Source organism: Schistocerca cancellata, chromosome 12 (genome assembly GCF_023864275.1).
Source record: "Schistocerca cancellata isolate TAMUIC-IGC-003103 chromosome 12, iqSchCanc2.1, whole genome shotgun sequence".
Lineage (NCBI taxonomy): Eukaryota > Metazoa > Arthropoda > Insecta > Orthoptera > Acrididae > Schistocerca > Schistocerca cancellata.
In genome coordinates, this window is record NC_064637.1 from 41995240 (window position 1) to 42016948 (window position 21709).

General features: G+C 41.9%; 1 protein-coding gene across 1 annotated transcript in view; it reads left to right on the plus strand.

The window, feature by feature from the left end:
- The window catches only part of LOC126109564 (uncharacterized), a 151297-nt gene that overhangs the window by 61332 nt on the left and 68256 nt on the right, over positions 1-21709 (plus strand). The window contains exons 6-7 of the mRNA XM_049914586.1: positions 1878-2005; positions 11513-11622. Coding sequence (XP_049770543.1) covers positions 1878-2005; positions 11513-11622 — 238 coding nt within the window. The remainder of the gene's footprint in view (positions 1-1877; positions 2006-11512; positions 11623-21709) is intronic.

The window sequence follows — 21709 nt, forward strand, 5'->3', positions numbered from 1 at the left end:
CTTCATTACTGTTTCCTTTCACAGTGTCGTTTCCTAATGTTAGGGAATATAAAAAGTCTTATGGAACTAAATCTGGACTTAGGAAGGGTGAAGGATGCACTTCACACACTGCATGCAAATATCTTTTCATTTGGGAATAGTCTTGGAACTCACTGTTCACAAAATGTTTTGTGTAAAAGAATTTTGTGTCACCAGCTTGTGGGCGGCACCCTATGCAATTTTCAGTATTCCAGGACAAGTTAATGATGTTATATGCCAATCCTCTCACAAGGACAGCAGCAGTGTAGATGTTGTCTTCTGTGAAAGCAGCAACAGGAGTGCCACGTGCACTCTCCCTTGAAATTGTTTTCCCCCTTTAACCCTGTGGTGCATGAATTTCACTGCAGTGACAACTTATAATGGTCAATTTTCTGGCGTTTTCAATCAGTCGTGAGGCTGCAAATGCGTGCAGGACACAACACCAGTAGGGGGTGCCGACTGCAGTTAACTGTGTGTATATGCAGCCTCAGGACTGATTGAAAATGCCAAAGAAGTGACCATTAACAGCTGTCCACTGTAGTGGATGCTATGCAACACAGGGCTGAACAGTTTAAACTATCTTTGAGCTGTGCTACAGGAAGAACAGACTCTCCGAAGGCCTCCAGTAACATTGCGTAGGCTCAACTGAACACTTGTTGAGATATAGAATTTCAAAGCCACATCACCTCCATTCTTAAGATAGCATTACTTGAATATCTCAATTTGCCTTCCCCTCACAGTTAGGAACCGGGAGTGCCAACAATGAAACTAGTATGGTGTGTTTGTTACACCATATGCCAACAAAATGTCGAAGATTAAACTATAATGTGAGAAATTATGATCGTAAAAAGTGATCATTCTCACCTATTTCGTGGAATAATGATATTTACTAAGTAGGGTGCAAACAGTAACTGTTTACAAAGTACGAAAGTGGTGTAGGGGAAACTTGAGGCCGTTTGAGACAGGAAGCAACCTCAAATTGGCCTGTGAAAGCAACTAAAACTACAGAGTGCTCGTCAAGTGAGATTTTGAATATTGTCTTGTGCTCTTACATCACCACCTTGGTCATTCTTTATCATTTGGAGGCCATTTCTTTCTTGTGCTACAATTGTCCTCAGATATTAAACACACATTTGTTCTTGCATTTGTAGATGTAAAATTGAGATTTCTATAGTTTTTACCTCAAAGTTTTGTGAATTTTAACACTATAAAATCAACACTGAAATTCTTTAGTTTCTCTGGTTGCTTTATTATGAGATTACTATGCTTAGATAAAAGTGCAAACATAGTTTTTGCATAATTTTTATAAAGGTGTTTATTCTTTCATATTGTGGGAACTTTAAAATGCTAATTCAATGAAATAAAATATTTCAGAAGTCTGACTGACTAAGTTAGTGGCATAAGAGAGTGAGAGGTAGAGTGTATTGTAGCCTAGGTAGCTTTTATAGGCCAATTTGATGTTGTTTCCCAGCTCGATAGGTCACACGTGTCCTCTGTCAAACTGCTTGTCTCGACTACCTGTACACCACTGTGGTACATTGTGAACAGCTGTTGTTTATACCCTGTAGTGCCAGCTGTATGAAGTGCCCCGTATTTTGTTGCAACCTGAAGCTTTATATTGTGCAGTGCTTTAGAAGCATCTTTTACATTATTCTATGCTGCTAGTGTAGCTGGTTTCTTTGAGCTGTCTTTTACTTGGCCACAGTTTGCACAAAACATGTGGACATTAAATGAATGAATAACACGCCTCAGTTTTAGGATGAGTGATTTTTATTGAGCACAGCATGCATTCTGTTGGTCTGTATTACTATTTATTTTCTCATAACAAAAGTGTTTCACAAATTTTTTGTTTTTGTCAGTGATTAAATTGCATCGCTATGATGCGGCATTGAAAGACTGCAATGAAGTTCTTAAAGTGGAACCTGACAATGTGAAAGCTCTCATGAGAAGAGGAATTTCTCATCAAAACAGGAACAGTTACCAGAAGGTATGTACTGAGTCTCACACTTACAGTGCGTCTTGTGCAGTTTCATTTACTTGTATCCATAATTACTGGGTATACAGGGTGTTACAAAAAGGTACAGCCAAACTTTCAGGAAACATTCCTCACACACAAATAAAGAAAAGATGTTATGTGGACATGTGTCCGGAAACGCTTAATTTCCATCTTAGAGCTCATTTTAGTTTCGTCAGTATGTACTGTGCTTCCTCGATTCACCGCCAGTTGGCCCAATTGAAGGAAGGTAATGTTGACTACAGTGCTTGTGTTGACATGCGACTCATTGCTCTACAGTACTAGCATCAAGCACATCAGTACGTAGCATCAACAGGTTAGTGTTCATCACGAACTTGGTTTTGCAGTCAGTGCAATGTTTACAAATGCGGAGTTGGCAGATGCCCATTTGATGTATGGATTAGCACGGGGCAATAGCCGTGGCACGGCACCTTTGTATCGAGACAGATTTCCAGAACGAAGATGTCCCGACAGGAAGACGTTCGAAGCAATTGATCGGCGTCTTAGGGAGCACAGAACATTCCAGCCTATGACTCGCGACTGGGGAAGACCTAGAACGACGAGGACACCTGCAATGGACGAGGCAATTCTTCGTGCAGTTGACGATATCCCTAATGTCAGCATCAGAGAAGTTGCTGCTGTACAAGGTAACGTCGACCATGTCTCTGTATGGAGAGTGCTACGGGAGAACCAGTTGTTTCCGTACCGTGTACAGCGTGTGCAGGCACTATCAGCAGCTGATTGGCCTCCACGGGTACACTTCTGCGAATGGTTCATCCGACAATGTGTCAATCCTCATTTCAGTGCAAATGTTCTCTTTACGGATGAGGCTTCATTCCAACGTGATCAAATTGTAAATTTTCACAAGTAACATGTGTGGGCTGACGAGAATCCACACGCAATTGTGCAATCACATCATCGACACAGATTTTCTGTGAACCTTTGGGCAGGAATTGTTGGTGATGTCTCGATTGGGCCCCATGTTTTTCAACCTACGCTCAATGGAGCACGTTATCATGATTTCATACGGGATACTCTACCAGTGCTGCTAGAACATGTGCCTTTACAAGTACGATACAACATGTGGTTCGTGCACGATGGAGCTCCTGCACATTTCAGTCAAAGTGTTCTTACGCTTCTCAACAACAGATTCGGTGACCGATGGATTGGCAGAGGTGGACCAATTCCGTGGCCTCCACGCTCTCCTGACCTCAACTCTCTTGACTTTCATTTATGGGAGCATTTGAAAGCTCTTGTCTACGCAACTCCGGTACCAAATCTAGAGACTCTTCGTGCTCGTATTGTGGACAGCTGTGATACAATACACCATTCTCCAGGGCTGTATCAGCGCATCAGGGATTCCATGCGACTGAGGGTGGATGCATGTATCCTCGCTAACGGAGGACATTTTGAACATTTCCTGTAACAAAGTGTTTGAAGTCACCCTGGTACGTTCTGTTCCTGTGTGTTTCCATTCCATGATTAATGTGGTTTGAAGAGAAGTAATAAAATGAGCTCTAACATGGAAAGTAAGCGTTTCCGGACACATGTCCACATAACGTATTTTCTTTCTTTGTGTGTGAGGAATGTTTCCTGAAAGTTTGGCCGTACCTTTTTGTAACACCCTGTAGATGGATGGAGGACACACACACACACACACACACACACACACACACACACACACACTTCTAGCCTCTTGCTATTCTTTGTCCCCTCTGTTGGGGAACATGTCTGGGGGTGTTCTTAGGAATGGTCAACACTATCTGTAGCTGATACACGAACAGTCGCACCACTGTTTTTTGTTCCATTTTCCTTTCTTCGTTCACCTTCTCCTACCATTCCTCCACCTCGGTGTTTGAGGTTCCTCTCTCTTCTTCTTCCTCCCTGTGTGCTCCTGAAAGCTGGCCCACACATCTGACACTTAACAGGTGACTGGGTAACACGTAATTCCGAGCCCCGGGCCGACAGGTTGGGTTCGCACGTACCCCCTGGTACAGGCGAGGCCCGGAGAGGAATGACTGCCTGAGCTGCTACCTTCTCAAATTGCTGATTGGTCCCTCAGTCAGGTGTGACTTGAGGTGTGAACAATCACCTAAGGCGGGTGCGCCCCCTTGTGGAGGGCTCCCCAGTTGGAAGGAGCACGCCATCGGAGATGCTGGCAATCGTGGGGGATTTCCTTGCAATGAGTCAATCATCATCTTTGCAGTCTACGTCCACCAAATGTAAGCGGAATGAAGCTCCCAGTTCAGAGACCCTCCCAGGTGCACCGTGGTTCCTCGTGGTTTCACATACTGAAGACAGACAGTCCTTTGCAACGGTAAGTCCGTTTATTTTTAAGAAAGGTGTTGCTGCAGTTATCGGCCGTGTCAAATCCTCAGTCAGGACGACGACTGTTCAATCCCGCGTCCGGCCATCCTGATTTAGGTTTTTTGTGATTTCCCTAAATCGCTCCAGGCAAATGCCGGGATGGTTCCTTCGAAAGGGCACGGCCGACTTCCTTCCCCGTCCTTCCCCAATCCGATGAGACCGATGACCTCGCTGTTTGGTCTCTTCCCCCAAACAATCTGATCCAGTCCTGTCAAATCCTGCTGTTGTTTACTAAATGGCACTTTGCTTTTGGAGACTATTTCTGATTCTCAAGCACAACTACTTGCCGCTACGCTTCTCCCTAGCTATTCTGCTTCTGTCGAGGCCCACAGAATTCTGAATTCTTCCTGTGGTGTTGTTTACACTAGGCTGCTCGACGGTCTTGACAGAGGCTGAAATCCGAACATACCTCTCTGGTCAATGTGTCATTGCTGTCCATCGGGTGATGAAAAACGTAGAGGCCTCTGTAGTATCCACCCGCACTTTTTCTCACCTGCGATAGAGTGGTGCATCTGTCAAAGATCAAAGCAGGCTTTTAAGCTATCACAGTCAGACCGTACTTTCTGAACCCGATGCACAGCTACCAGTGTCATCGTTTCAACCACACTCAAACTGTCTTATCGACACCTGGCCAAATGTGTAACCTTTGTTAGGGGTTTCCAAGAGGGCGATTGTCCGCCTCCTTCTCCCCACTGTATCAATCGCAATGGTGACCGTGCTGCCACCTCTCGAGATTGTCTCGTGCATCTGGATGAGTGGCTTTAGAGGAGATCTGGGTAAAGGACAAATACCATACCCAGTCATTAGCAAGTTATTGGCTAGTTGCAATCCCTGCATTCTACCGTCTGGCACTGTTCTTGCTACATCGTCCTCCACAAAGGACATAACCGTGTAAACATGTGACCTCAAATTTAACCGTAAGGTTGTGAAATCACCCAGTGTCAAGGTAGCACTGCCGTCCCCTCTTCCAACTGTGCAACAAGCCATCAAACTCTCGTCTCGAGGGGCGAAGTCGCCAGCTACACGACTAACTGGCTGGAAAGGACAGAAGGAATACTCGAACGAAGACTTCCTACATTCTTCCAGCCAACCGACACCCGAGTCTTCCTCTGCTAACTGGAAAGGCTCGAAGAAGTCCAACAGAAGCAAACAGTCTGCAGTTTCCCTGACTCGAAGATCCTCTTCGAACTGTGTCGCCACGTGATACCCTCACCTGGCCGGCCTCCGTGTCACCGGTGCACGCTGCCAACCATTTTTCTCCTCGGGCTAACAGCAGGAGAAAGCAGACGCTTCTGTGGACCTCACGGAGCAGGATCCTTGTACGTCTGTGCCCCATAGCAGCGAGTCTTCGCTGGGTGACACTCGACGTGTGCTGTGGTGACACCCCTTCATTTGTTCGTCATTATGACTGTCCTTCGATGAAACGTTCGCGGTCCTCGATCCCACAGAGAAAATTTTCAGCTGCTTTTAGAATCGCAATGTACCCTTGTGCTCTGCCTTCAGGAAACAAAATTGTGTCCTCGTGACTGCTCTGGGCTTTCTCATTTCTTCCTTGTCCATTTTGACCTTCCCACAAGGAGAGCATTCCGTACCATAGGTGAGTCGTGCTGCTCATCCGTGTGCTGTGGTGACACCCCTTCATTTGTTCGTCATTATGACTGTCCTTCGATGGAACGTTTGCGGCCCTCGATCCCACAGAGAAAATTTTCAGCTGCTTTTAGAATCGCAATGTACCCTTGTGCTCTGCCTTCAGGAAACAAAATTGTGTCCTCGTGACTGCTCTGGGATTTCTCATTTCTTCCTTGTCCATTTTGACCTTCCCACATGTAGAGCATTCCGTACCATAGGTGAGTCGTGCTGCTCATCCGTATGATGATGATGATCATAGTCGACCCGTCTCCCTGACTACCTGTCTGCAAGCTGTTACAGTTCACCTTTTCCTGCTTCACTTTATCTTTTCCCTTTGTACCATTTACATCCCTCAGTCATTTGATGTCACAAGGACAGACTTGCTCCAGCTTATTGGGCAGCTACCCCACCCATTTCTGCTGCTCAGTGACTTTAATGCTCACTGTCCCCTTTGGGGTTCTCCCAGAACCTGTCAGAAAGGTGCCCTTTTGGCTGACCTCAATCAACATAACCTCTTCTGCTTTAACACAGGAGCACCCACATTCCTTTCCGACTCCTCGGACACCTATTCCCGTTTGGACCTATCCTTCTGCACTACCCAGCTTGGCCATCTCGAGTGGTCCGTTCTCTCTGACATCTACGTGAGCGACCATATCCTGAGTGCTATCTGTTTGCTCACTTCTACTCCACCCGTGTGCACACCCAAATGGCAGTTGACTAAGTGTGAGTGGAGACTTTACTCCTCCCTGGCGACATTTGACGAACAAGATTTCCTCAGTTGTGATGACCAGGTGGAGTATCTTACAACCGTTCCATTCCTCCTTACCACGCCATGTCCCGGTCCCTCGGTGGACAGGCATGCTGTGAAACAGTTCGCCTGCAGAGCTGTGCTCTCTGTGTTTTTAACCGCCATCGTATGATAGCAAACTGCATTCACTATAAACAGATCCGTACACAGTGTCATCACGTTGATCGGGGTAGCAAAAGAGCTAGCTGGATTTCATTCACTAATTCTTTTAATGGTTCCACTACCTCTTCTGTCATTTGGGCCAACCTCAGATGGCTCCTTGGAACCGACCAACCATTCCCCAGTTTCCGGCCTGACAGTAGCAGACAATTTCATCGTAGACCCTATTGCTGTCTCCAACACCTCGGGCTGCCATTTTGCAGAGATTCCGAGCTCCTCCCACTATCACCCTGCCTTCCTCCACCGGAAACGAGTGGAGGTGGCTCGGGCAATCCCTTCCTCTTCTCAGAATCGTGAGTGCTACAGTGCCACCTTTACCGTGAGGGCGCTAGATTGTGCTCTCACTTCATCCCGATCCTCGGCCCCACAGCCAGATGCTGTTCACGTACAGATGTTGCAACACCTTTCTCCTGCGGTCCTGCAGGCAAGCACTTTTTGCTTAAGACATACACCCACATCTGGGCGAGGGCACATTTCTCAGATGCTGGTGTGAAGCCACTGCCATCCTCATACCTAAGCCTGATAAGACACACCATCCTTCTATCTGCCACCACATTTCTCTCACCAGCTATGGTTGCAAGGTTAAGAAACATACGATTCATGCCCGGTTGGTATGGTGGCTCAAATCTCGCAATTTGCTAAACACTGCACAGTGTGGATTTTGAGTGTGCCATTCTGCAGTTGACCATCTCGTCACTTTGTCCACTGATATGATGAATGGTTTTTTGTGGAAATCAGACTGTGGCTGTGTTTTTCGATTAGGAGAAAGCATATGACACCTGCTGGAGGACTGATATCCTCTGTACTCTCTACCTGTGAGGCTTCCATGACCACCTGCCCTGTTTTCTGGAGGAATCTTTAAAACACCAAGTTTTCAAGGTATGTGTATGTTCTGCCCTATCAGACACATTTACCCCAGAAAATGGTGTGCCTCAGGGTTCAATCCTGAGCATCGTCCTCTTTGGAATCGCCATTAACCCTATAATGGCCTGTCTCCCACCAGGCATCTCTGGCTGCCTCCCTGTTGGCAATTTTGCCATCTATTGCCGTTAACTGTGGATCTGTCTCATTGATCGGCGTGTTCAACAATGTCTCGATCATAGACAATGGCTTTCGTTTTTCCACTGAGAAAACAGTTTGTTTGAATTTCTGGCAGCACAGTTGGTTTCTCCCACTATCTCTTCATCTTGGGCCTGTTGCTCTTCCATTCATTGAAACTACAAAATTCCTGGGCTCATGCTAGATTGGAAACACTCTTGGTCCTACCACGAATCTTACTTGGCAGCCCGCTGTATGCAGTCTCTGTGTCCTACGTGTCTTCAATGATACTTCCTGGGCTGCAGATGGAACCACCCTCTTCCATTTGTACCGGGCCCTTGTCTGTTCAAAACTAGACTATGGGTGCATTGTTTGTGCATCTGCACATACGTCTGTCTTACACTGTCTCATTACTATCCACCATTGTGGCATCCGTTTGGCCACTGGCGCCTTTTACGTTAGCACGGTTGAGAATCTGTACGCAGAAGCTGCCAAACTACTGCAGTCCTGCCACCGTGACTTTCTCCTCAGCAGATATGCATGCTGTTTGTCTGCCATGTGTGGCCACCTTTCCTATGCCTCCTTTGATGTCCATTAGGGTGCGTGTCCCTTTTTACTATTACTTCCTGGAGTTCTCTTTCGGCTCGTGCTCAGGCAGCTTAACTTCACGCTACCTGCAAATTTCCCGAGGGATGTAAACTGTTCACCACCTTTGCTTCGTGCAGTGGCCTGTGTTCACCTGGACCTTCATTTGCTTCCAGGCTCGCTCTATTGCCTGCACTTTCATCACCTTCACGCGGAACTTCTTGTTAGTACCTTTGTGTACACTGATGGCTCTCGGACTCACCGTGGCGTCGGGTGTGCCTTAGCCAGTGGTGCCGACATTTTCCAGTATCGGCTCACGGCACACTGCTGAGTATATTCGGCAGAGCTCTTTATCCTGTATCAGGCCACGGAGTATGTCCAGCAAAACAGGCTTTTCAATTGTCACCTGCTCCGACACTCTGTGCCCTTCAGAGCCTCTGTGTGCCGTTCACTGTCCATCCCTTAGTGCAAGGGGTCCAGGAGAGCTGTCACTCACTCTTGATGGAGCCTCTGTGATGTTTATGTGGGTTTATGTCAATTTGACAGGAAACGCTGCTGACGCTGCTGCCATTGCTGCAGTCCTCTTACCTTAGCCCACTAGTTCTTCCAGTCTTGCAGTCTGTCAGCAGGTGCTGTCACTTTGGCATTGCTACTGGTCCTCCCTTCATGGGAATAAGCTCTGGCTTATTACGCCTCTCCCAACGGCTTGGACGACTACCTCTTGGCCCTCCCGCCGGGAGGACATAATTTTAAGTAGGCTGCTTATTGGGCACTGCCTTTTTAGCCATCGCCGTTTAAGTGGTGCACACATTGGGCCCAACTTTTAACTGCCCACCATTTGCTGACTGAATGCTTTTTTTTTCCAACCATTTACATTCCCATTTGAGTTTGCTGTCCGAGTTATCAATCGTTGTAGCGAATGACGCGCATGCTGTCAACCGTGTATTACTTTTTACCCATCGTAGCAATATGGGAAAGGGCATTTAATTTTTAGTTCTGGACCTCTGTTTTTCTGTGGCATATTTTATAGAACTTTCTCCATGTTCCTGTTTTTAGCTGTATTATCTTCTGTCGATTGGGATTGACTTAGTCATTTTTAACACCTCTCTTTGTCTTCGTGGTTCACAGTTTTGTCATGGGCATGTATGACCCTAGTTGTTTCTTTACCCTAAAACAAAACACACACACCTGCACGTGCGCACAGGCACTGTCATCTCCAGATGTCCGGAGATGAAGGTGAATAAGTGTGTGTGTGTGTGTGTGTGTGTTTGTTTGTTTGTTTGTTTGTTTCTACATCTGAAAGAATTTTGTCTGATAGCTTATCCAACAGTGTCAAATGTGCCTGCCACTGCTCAATGTGTCCTATGTGGTTAGTAGTAGTAAACTACCTTAATTCATATCGTTATTCCCCCCCCCCCCCTTCCCCCATATTTTCCATTGAAAAATGGCACTAATACATCCATCAAGAGTTCATCCCAGTTAGCCTCAACTTGGCTATATTTTGCAGCATTCTAATAATGCCTTAACATGGAAACAATGGCATGTATATAAAAAACTTCCTCACTGTTACTACTTTCCACATTTTCAATTAATTGGTGTTAGGAACTTGAGGGTGTTGCCTTAGCTTCTGTTTGTTTCCTGTAGCAAAAGATGAAACATTGAGTATAATATTATGTAAGTCCACAGATCCACCTGCTTCAACACCAGCTATGAAAACTGTACTTCTACACATTTTAAACAGTGATGCTATTTCCACATTATTACTGCTTACTCTGGGCATTATTTTACAGTATTGTTTAACATTGCTGTCATGCTGGTTTTTTATTTTATTTTTTGTTACTATCAAGGAGACCACCATCTGCTACAGCTATAGCTCCACTCTTCAAATATGTTTGAATCATGAGTTCACCACTTTTTAACTCTTCTGGTTGCAGTCTTATTAATAGACATTGATTAATAGCCTTACAATCACAGTTCATACTTGAGCGGAGTTCATTTTAGTTTTCATTGGTTGAAACACAATTTATGTTGTTCATTGACATTATTCATCATTTCCAAGGCACATCTTTACTGATTATAATGAATTAAATTTAGATTATAGTTTATAATAATGAACAGTTTTCACAAGTTGTGGCATTGCACATGTTGACTACAAATTCTTTCACTTGCTGTGCAACTATCCCTTTTATATACACACTTTTTGTGAGCTGAATTAATTTATAAATGAAAACAGCAATATATCTCATATATTTATTTCTTTACATAATGCAAAAAAAAGTTATGAGGATCGTGAAAGTTTTAAAATGTAAACAGTAATGTGTCTTATAAATTTGTTTTGTTACACAGTGCAAAAGGTTGAGGTGGATTATGAAAATTTTTTGATGTTGTTGTTATGTTTGTACACAGTTGCTAAATAAAGTTGAAACTGATATGTTTTGCATGCTCCTGTTGGTGATGGTAGAGGTATTGAGCGACTGGACGACTCGAGCTATGCGAAACAATTAGTTTTTGATGAATGATGTTCCTTCCATTACACTGTGAGTTAGTGATACAGTTATGTAGCTAATCCATCACATGAGCTACACAGAATTGGGCTGTGTTGTTAAATGTTGGGAAATTCATCTTATATGACTTCTTTCACGTGTTCCCATAGTATCCTTTGTTTGTTTTTCCCCCAGTGAAGCAACTTGGTAAATTTTGTAGCAACTACTAAAATCTTAGTTTCCTAAAAGAAAGAAAAAATATCTAAATCTTGAAATTTACATTGTACATTTCAGGCTTGTGTGTCCTTTTCAAGTCGGCCATCTCGACTGTGCTGACCTCTCTTCATCATTGTTGTATGTAATCGCAGTTCTTATTGAACAAGCTAATCTTGTACTGTCTGTTGCTATCAGGCCTACGAGGACTTCAACCGGGTAGTGGCACTGCAGCCAGAGAATCGTCTTGCCAAATCTTTGGCCAACCAGATGAAGAACAAGTGCCTGGCCAAGAGGAAAGGAGTCAGGTCAGCTATGTTGGAGTTAACACTAATGTCAACATTCTTGTAGTGCCTCATTGGTTTTCTTTCTTTCTGTTTCCTCCTCCTCCTCCTCCTCCTCCTCCTCGTGATGTTCCTCCTCTTCCTCCTCCTACCACCTCTTTCACTTCCACTTCCTCTTCCTCTTTTTCCTCTCTGTTGCACTGTCTCTGCCTCACTCCCTCCTCCGTCACCAATTAATGCAACAGAAATAGTAAGAATAACTTAAAGAAAACTGTTCCATTAGTTGTGCATGAGGCGTACTCTTGCATCTTTTGAATGCGATAATTTTTCCAGGAAAAGATGGTGTGATAAACCAGTAGACCAGTCTGCCATTTAGTAACATAAATCTAGAAATAGTGCATCTCTGTTTAAATGGGACCTTACCAACTGCTCTGCTGTCTTTGATTTTCTTCGTACTTATAGGATTTGAAGGTCAGTGCACAGACAAAAATTTCCTAAAGCAGTACAGTGAAGTTCTCAGATGCCAGAACACCGATAAGTACTAAAAATTAAGAGCTCATCATCAGTCTGGTTGGTAGTAGCTGAGTCATAGCATAAATGTCGTGCAATTGTAAAATCAAAGATCCAAATCTCACTCATAGTAACTGTTTGTATTTTATCCACATTTCATATTTTTCAATAAATGTTGTCATTGTGGCCATCAGTCCTGAGACTGGTTTGATGCAGCTCTCCATCCTAGTCTATCCCGTGCAAGCCTCTTCATCTCTGCATAATGACTAAAACATATATTTGTGGAAAGTATTACCACTGTGCTACAATATGATGGCCTATAGCATTTTGACTTACAAGGTTAGTAATGAAACTTCCTGGCGGATTAAAACTGTGTGCCGGACCAAGACTCGAACTCGGGACCTTTGCCTTTTGCGGTCAAGTGCTCATCAACTGAGCTACCAAAGCACGACTCACACCCTGTCCTCACAGCTTTACTTCTGCCAGTATCTTGTCTCCTACCTTCCAAAGTAAAGCTGTGAGGACAGGGCGTGAGTCGTGCTTGGGTAGCTCAGTGATGAGCAGTTACTCATGAAAGGCAAAGGTCTTGAGGTCGAGTCTCGGTCCGGCACACAGTTTTAATCTGCTAGGAAGTTTCATATCAGTACACACTCCGCTGCGGAGTGAAAATCTCACTCTGGAAGGTTAGCAATCATAACTAAGTTGGATATATCAATTTCATGTATGTAAATATTTTTAAATTTTCTAATCAGTCATTTAACATTATGGGGAATAAAATAAAATAAATGAAAACTGGCCATGTGAGTAGGAGTCTCTCACTGGGGGTTCTGCACAAACTTATATAGTATGTGCACCCATTCTAGGAATTGAGGATATTGATGATTTCTACCTATTACTGACATTAATGCTGCAAGATATCAGTCTCAGGGATTCTTAGCCTTCCAAGAATGTTTTGATTTCAGGTTTGAAGTTGGCTAATGAATGACAAGACACGTTTTTTGTTTTCATGTCATATAATTACAAAGTAACAAACTTCGATATTTCCATTCACTTACTCTGTGAAACCTTGCTTCTTGCCAAATTTCATGATTCTAGGTCAACATGAAGTACCCTATAGGTTTTAATGAAACTGTGTGACATAAATGGCCATATTTTTTAATTGAACTGACTTAGACGATTAAAATTTTTACACTGCCAAGAGGACATCGGCCTTAATATGTGACATAAATTTGAACTTGATACACCAAACTGTTCCAGCGAAAAAGGGTCTTAACAGATTGAGAGACAGATAGATGGAGACAGACAGACTAACAGAAAAATTACAAAAAATGTTTTTTATATTATATGTGGTGTGATTAAAATCTCTTAAAGAATCTTTGTGTTCATCGTCGACATCAAATTTGTCTCCTTCAAAGTAATCCCCCTCAGATATAAAACACTTGTTCCAGTGCTTTTTCCAATCTTGGTAGCACTTATGGAACTCAGATTTTGTTGTGGTGTTCAGCTCCTTTAGTAATTCTTATTTTATCTCATCGATGGTGGCAAACAGACATCCTTTTGTGGATCTCTTCAGCCTCGAGAATCGAAAGAGGTTGCAGGGAACCATGTCCAGCGAATATAGTGGCTGAGGAAACATAACAATTTTGTTTTTTGCCAAAAAATCACAAACAAGTATTGAGGTGTGAGCAGGAGCGTAATTGTAATGCAATTTCCATGAGTGGTTTTGCCACAATTCTGGACATTTTCTTCGGATTGCTTCATGCGGATGGCACATAACTTCGAGGTAGTATTCCTTATTGGCCGTAATACCACCAAGCGAGGTGGCGCAGTGGTTAGCACACTGGACTCACATTCAGGAGGAACACGTTTCAATCCCACGTCTGGCCACCTAATTTAGGTTTTTCATTATTTCCCTAAATCGCCCCAGGCGAATGCCAGGAGGTTCCTTTGAAAAGGCGCCACCGACTTCCTTCTGTCATTCCCTAATTCGATGAGACCAATGACATCGCTGTTTGGTCTCTTCCCCCAAACAACCCAACCCGCAACCGTAATACCGCAAGGCAGGAACTTGGTATGGAAGTTCTGATGATTGCAGCTGTGAAAAATATTATGAAATGAACTCACATTTTCAAATGAGGTGATGGCAAGACTTTAAAATTTGCGCTGGTTTAGAGCTCAAGCATGGATTTCCTGCTTATTGCAAATGGTCGCCCATACCATTTTGGCTATCTGAATACGCTTAGAGGCCCAGTCCAAAATTCCATATGCGTCTAAAGCATACTGCAGTGTGAAGATACAGACATTGTAAGAATCAATAATGTATCCATGTGTTGAGGCCAAAATGACAATAAAATATTTCTCTCTCCCTGTGCGGTGATCGTGAAAAGTGTGAGCATAATGTTTGTGGACTCCATGACAAATGGAAGTTTGGATCAGACCCAGAGATCTGGTTGGATAATCAAAGTGGTTCAGGTGACTGCTCACAATTAGCTGGAAATCCGGTTTCAGGGCTCGGTCAGGCACAAATTTTCACATGTTGCAAACAGCTGGCATCAATCCATATTCATAAAATCTGAATTCATTTCACAATAGAATAGCATTACGGTTGAGTCAATAGCTGCAGCTACACAGTAATACAGTGGACATAACAGTTCACAACACTTCCCTCAGGCTGTGCAGAAGCATCAACTCTACATACTTGGAGGCCACAGCAGAGCATAGTATGTGGTCTAGTGTAGTGTGTGGTGAGAGATGGGACTGACAGAAGTCGACATTACATCAGAATAGTAATGGCTTCTACAGTCTGTATAAAATTTTGTTCTCAAACAGCCAGTAATTAAAAATTGTAAGTGTATTAAAATTTATAATTAAGTACTTGGTAATTAACTTGATAAGGAATAGAGAATTTAGATAAAAGTTGAATTTTTCTTCTGTTTGATAGTACACGTGTTGAGATTATCACTGTTACTTTTTAATTCGGAACTACTGCTTATTGATTCAGTTTTCAGAATAACCACGTAATTCTTCTCTGGTGTACACTCCTCGTTACCAGCTTCCCCTGTGCTGAAAACTGAAAGCCCTTATTATCTTAAACTTTCTATCAACTAGGAGAAAGTACATCTTTAGAAATCACATTAAATAGGTCTTTCCTTTACAAAATGGTAACCATAAATGTGTGGTCTATGACATTACTTGCAACCTGTATGACATGAATAACAGTTCTTTGAAGTTGTACTGGTACACATGCAGAGTATAACTTTGTGTTTTCTTTTCTGTGATGTCACCTGCATTGTCCGGGTACTCCCATGTTGCACACCTCCAAGCCGGGACACTGCACCACGAAATAAACTGCCAGACCAGCAGGTACCATGTGTGTAATTAAGCTGCTAATGTTGCCCCACCTTTCAGACGCCCTTATTTATTTATTGGTCCTGTGAATCTAGGACTGTTCAGTGCACAAAAGATATTGGACCATTCATTAATTACAATACATATTCCTTGATTTTTCTTTTTTTCAGACATCATGTTAACAAAAGATAAAATTATACAATAATTTGTTATTCCACACATTTGATAAAAAAAAGTCTTAATTGGTGAGGCAGTTTTGTTTTTCTAGGTATTCCTATATGTATAAAAGCAGTTCTCGATCAAGTAATCCTTCAGTTGATTTGCACTTGTTTAAGTCCATTATTATTTTTGTGGATTTGGGTAGTGCATTGTACAATTTGAAGCTAGGGTCGTGTATGCCTTTCTGTAATAGCTATGTGTTTGTCTGTTGTACATGTACATCATTTATTTGTCTTGTGTGGTAGCTATGTACAGATTCATTATGGGCGATGCTTGAACTATTGCTGTTCAGTTTTTCTTTTATAATAATGGCATTTTCAAGTATATAAATATGTGAAAGTGGTGGTATTTTTCCTAAATAGTGGCTTGCATGATGATCTTTGATCTAACCCTTCCATTAATCTAATAATCTTTTTCTGCAATCTAAATGATTTCAGACTAGCTCCACAATTTCCCCAAAACACTACTCTGTATTTCAATATTGAATGAACATAAGCAAAATATATGGTCCTGAGAGTATGATGTGATATACAGTTTCTTGTTGTTTTGTAATGAGAATATGTTTTGCTCAGTTTTTGTTCACATAGTCCATAGTGTTTCCCATTTCATGTTTCGTTGAATCCATATACTGAGAAAGTTTGTAATCCATGTTTTTTCAGTTTTTTGTCCACTTATTTCTACAGGAGGATTAGCTGGTATCCTATTCTGAGTGGTGAAAATATCCATTGCAACAGTTTTTTTTCCAGATTTATAATCAAAACTGTTTGCATCAAAATACTGTACTATCTTCTCTGTGACAGTCGTAATGTAATTTTCAAAGTTTCCTTTGCTGCTTACTGTAATTAAGATGCTGGTGTCATTGAAAATTGATATAGCTTACTACTTTTACTGTTTATATGTAAATTGTTTACATCTAGCAAGAACAGAATTGGACCCAATATAGAACCTTGGGGAACTCCCTTTGACCAGTAATAAATCTCACCGATGAGTTTTGACAGTCCCATTTACTTCATGTGTTATCTCAGAGTTGTTCTCTTTCATGGAGGTATGATTTAATCCAGTTATGCGCTGCTCCCCTAATACCCTATTTCTGAATCTTACCTAGCAATTCATCATGATTGATGGTATCAAACGCAAGTCTAGGAATATACTTGAGGTATGTTCCTGCCTACCTAGGGCCTGTAGAGTTTCATACCGAAAAGAAAAGAAGAGTGTTGTTTCAGTAGAGAGATTTCTCCTAAAACCATGTTGAGATGCCATTGGTATTATTTATGAAATTTGACACCCTTTTATAAAAGAGTTTATCTAGAATTTTAGAAAACACACAGTAGAGAAACTGGCCTATAGTTTGACACTGCTTCTTGGCTTCATTTTTTTGTGTAGTGGTTCAACTTTAGCAATTTTTAAACATGCTGGAAAGCTGCCAGTTGAGGAGGACAGGTTTACAACTTACATCATTGGTTCTGAAATTAAATCTACACATTGTTTACAACAAAATCTGGTATGTTATCCATTGCTGATGAATGTTTTGATTTTAGAAGATTGATTTCTTGCTGTACTTCTTGTGTATTGGTTGGTATGAGAAATACTGTGTTTCATGACCCTCTAAAACCCATATACATGCAAAAGTACTAAACAAACTTCTGATCAGTATCTGTGTTTCTAAAATGCTATCCCAGAACCCAATACCAGTCGCAGGTACGTATCTAATGGCATCCAGGGGGAACAAAAATTGATTTTCAGTAATTCTTCCAATTGTTGACCAAATTTAAAAATTTAAAATGCTGTCATAATATACTCATCAAGAGGTATAATTTTGCAATAATAGTTTAACACAGTAAGTCAAATATTACAGTCACAGACTGTGTGTTTGCCTTGAGGTAGCATAACTAATGGCATGCATGTGCTTTATTTGTCCAGTATTTGAGAAAGAGAGCACTTGGCTACTTTCAACAAAGATTACAGTTATACAGGGTGTTTAGAAATTCCCATTACAAACTTCTAGGACTTGTAGAGGGAGTGAGTACATAATATTTTGTTTAGGAACTCACATCTGGAAACTACCATTTCCATTCTACGACAGTTCCAATTGAGATACAGTGAAACCCCACTTTTACACTTTTCAAGTGACTTTACAAAAATGGTATAAAATGCGGGAAAATGTAAAATGTGGGAAATAAGGTTTTAAGCTGTAAAAGTTATGTTTAGGACACCCCCTTGCATTTTTGCACTTTATGTATGATATATGTGCATAACAGGCATCAAGACTTGTCAGTGACTTCTTTATTATCTAATAAAGGTTTATTATCAAATAAAATTCGCTGATTTAACTGGAACTGATAACTGTCTTGGATGTAATGTTTGACTCAATTTCATATGTCATAATCAAGGTTTTTGAAAGCCTTATTTAAATAATGAAATACTGAAGTAGTTACTTATTTTTTTCATGCTTAGCATTACGCTTTTCAAGAATTTTTTCTTGTTGTCAAGTGCAAATATGTACGTAAGTATTTTGTGTAGTGTTTCAATGTGTGTTATTCTGCATCTCTTGCACTGCAGTCGTCTTTTTTTGATTATCAGGTACTGTGCCTCCTCAGTTGTGTAGAAAACCACACACACATTGTTTGTTGGTGTAAAATCACAAAAAAATACATATGTAAATACTGCACTTGACAATGAGAATAAATTCTTGAAACATGTTTTGCTCAGCATGGAAAAAAAAGTTAACTGGTGCTGTTTTTAAACTAAAAACATGTGGTTCGACAAAGGTGTCACAATGATCACAACAGTCATGAAACTGCGTTTGCACTGTAGGGACAGTCTGGAAATGGTTGTGGTTGATAATGATATTTTTATTTGAACAAACTTGGTTACTCCCGTCAGCCATTATTCCAAGTAGAGCTTGGTAGCAGTGAGAGATACATAACGAATTGTTCCAACTTTTACACATTTACCGGTTCAAAAATGCCGAGTGGAATCCCCTGGTGTTAAGAACTTTAATCACATAATGTTTGTAAACACTACTGGATGGCCAACATTATGCCAGTGTCATTTTTTACTCCTCGGACAGTTTTTTGTAATGTGTAAGTTACGGGAAAATTACAAATATGTTGAAGCAAAATCAGGTGCAAATTAATGTTGTGGAAATTTGACAGGAACAATAAAAAAGTCTTAAACAATGGGAAAACTTTGATTCTGGGAATGTATTATTTTTTAAATTATTATTATTACTATATTATTATTATATTAATTATTATTAATTATTTAACTCGCCCACTTCTGCTTGAGAAATTCAATTAGGTGTGACACAGTATTAGGTAGCAAATTAAAAGGAAACAACAAAATATCTGTTTATCACTTAAACACAGTTGTTTGTATTAAAACTTAGTCTACTTGTGTACATTATTCAACAACAAAAGAACAACGCAGCATACTATATCTACAGAAGTTTATTAAAAAACTAAAAAAACCGCCTCGATTGTGAAAAAAGCACCTAATGTTAAGTGTTGACCCAGGTTTCGGCATAGATAACTACACCTTCTTCAGAACAATAATAAAACCCACAAGTACCTAAGGAGACCTTTGTCAATGATTAAAAGAACACCATAGCTATACATTTATAAACGAAAAAGAAAAGAAAAACACAAACAGTACATCTGTACAAACTCAAAACCACTACTAAACTTAATGGTGTGTGATCCACCTCACACCGGCCTATGTTCGATGGGCCATGACCCACCATAAACTGCAGCTACAACAGTTGCTCACTTACAAGCCTGACCCACTATGTATGCACATGCACAAGACAAGGGAAGTTACTTGAATGCGCATGTGCATACCAATGCGAGAAAGTTTATCCATGGGTCGGGGCTAAATAGCCCATATATTCTCAACCTTGGATCAACGTATATCAAAATATGAAATCAAGGTCCTTATCTACAGATGTGTATGATGCATTACTACAGCAACTTGACGTGACGGCCACCAATGTCATGACAGACATTGTATCTATGAACCGTGTTCTGCTATACTCTCCATCCCACCTGGTCTCTCTCCAGTTTCGAGTGCAGCGGCCAGTGCTCACGCCAGCAGATCTTCCTCTGTACCTACAGGAGTCTCGTAAATTAAACCTTGTGTAAAACTCCACAAGTAGTAGTCCATAGGAGTCAAACATGTGGTCATGGTGGCGACAGATTGGACCCCTCTCGGTCTATCCCTCTTTAACTGTATCATCTGTTGAGATGCCTCTGAACTGCATGTGAGAAGTTAGTAGTGCACCATCGTGCTGAGACAACATTTCCTGCTGGACATTCAATGGCACAGCTTCCAAGAATGGGTCGTTCAGTCTACTCTACTGGGTACCAGGACGAGCAACTCTGAGACTTCTCTCTTTCCCTCAACAGACGTGGATGCATTACACATTTGAACTGAAGCAGTTGTAGAACAGAAATGGTATGTTTCTGGACATGGATTCTTATTCAAAATTTGAGGGTTGCCCAGAAAGTAATGCACCACTTTTTTTTTTCACAGCTGAAAACAATGCTACAAATGCAAAACGATACATGTGTATTATTTGAAGTCTCCTGGGTGAGCGCGCCAAGTTTGTCACTTCCGACAGATAGCGTAGCTGCAGGACAGTTTCAAAATGGTGTCTGTAGGTGATGTACGTTACGAGCAATGTGCTGTCATTGAATTTCTCACTGCAGAGAAAGAAATTGTGGGGAATATTCACAAACGTTAGTGCAAAGTCTGTGGAGCACCTGCTGTTGACAGAAGTACAGTTAGTCGCTGGGCACGGAGGGTGAGGTCATCAGAAGGCGGTTCGGCAGAGCTTCACGATTTGCAGTGGTCGGGGAGACTATCCGCGGCTGTCACACCTGACATGTTACAACGAGCTGATGTTGTCACTCGTGAGGACAGAGGTCAAAGGATGCCATTAGTTGAAGACATTTTGAGGGCAATGATGTGGTGATTCACACAGTGAAGCACTGGCTTCACCACCAGGACAAGGAGAGGTACTGACAGGGCAGACACACTCGTTTCCCACTGGAGAAAGGCCATAGAACGGGACGGAGATTAGGTGGAAAAATAGGGATTGTAGATAAAACACCATTATTTTGTGTGTGTGTGTGTGTGTGGGGGGGGGGGGGGGGGGGAGAGAGAGAGAGAGAGAGAGAGAGAGAGAGAGAGAGAGAGAGATTTTCTCATTACGTTCAGTAAAGAATTGTTGGAGGAAAAAATGAGGTGCATTACTTTCTGGACAACCCTTGTATTGTGTACTCGCTCCCCTCTACAGCTCCTAGAAGTATGTAACAGGAATTTCCAAACACCTTGTATGAGTGTATGGTTTCCTGGTGTTATGCACTGATCAGATTCTCTTGAGCTTCCAGCCCCATCAAGTGGTTTAAAGTCCATAAGCTTTTCACCAAGCACTCTTTGGGAATTGTCAAGTGGCTGCTGCTACTGACCTTATACAGCCACACTGCCTTTTGTGACATTAGTGCTCATTCCAGTGCCATTTATGGTAATGTTTACATTATGTGCCAGCTGCACCCACTTCAACCTTTTGATGACCAGGCCGCCACCTTTATTGAGGGTGTTGTCACAAATTCGTATCTCCATTGTTTCTTTGAAGGTGCTATCCCAGAAACTATTAGCCTCTGTAATAACATATGTCTTGTCAAATGCAATACAGTGCCTGATTTCTGGAGCATACTCTGCTGCCACTAATTTCTCAGGATATGTAAGGTGACACAATAAAGCATTCGACAAGACATCTGTTGTTATATGGACTGATAGTTTCTGGGATAGTGTCATAAAAGAAGCAATCGAGGTAAAAATTTGTGACAAGGTAATCACTCCACCACAGGCTGTGCATTATTATCATGTTGAAAGATGCGATTGCCATCCCCGAATTGCTCTTCAACAGTGGGAAGCAAGAACATGCTTAAAACACCAATGTAGGTCTGGGCTGTGCTAGTGCCACACAAAACAAGGGATGCAAGCCCCCACCATGAAAAACACGACCACACTA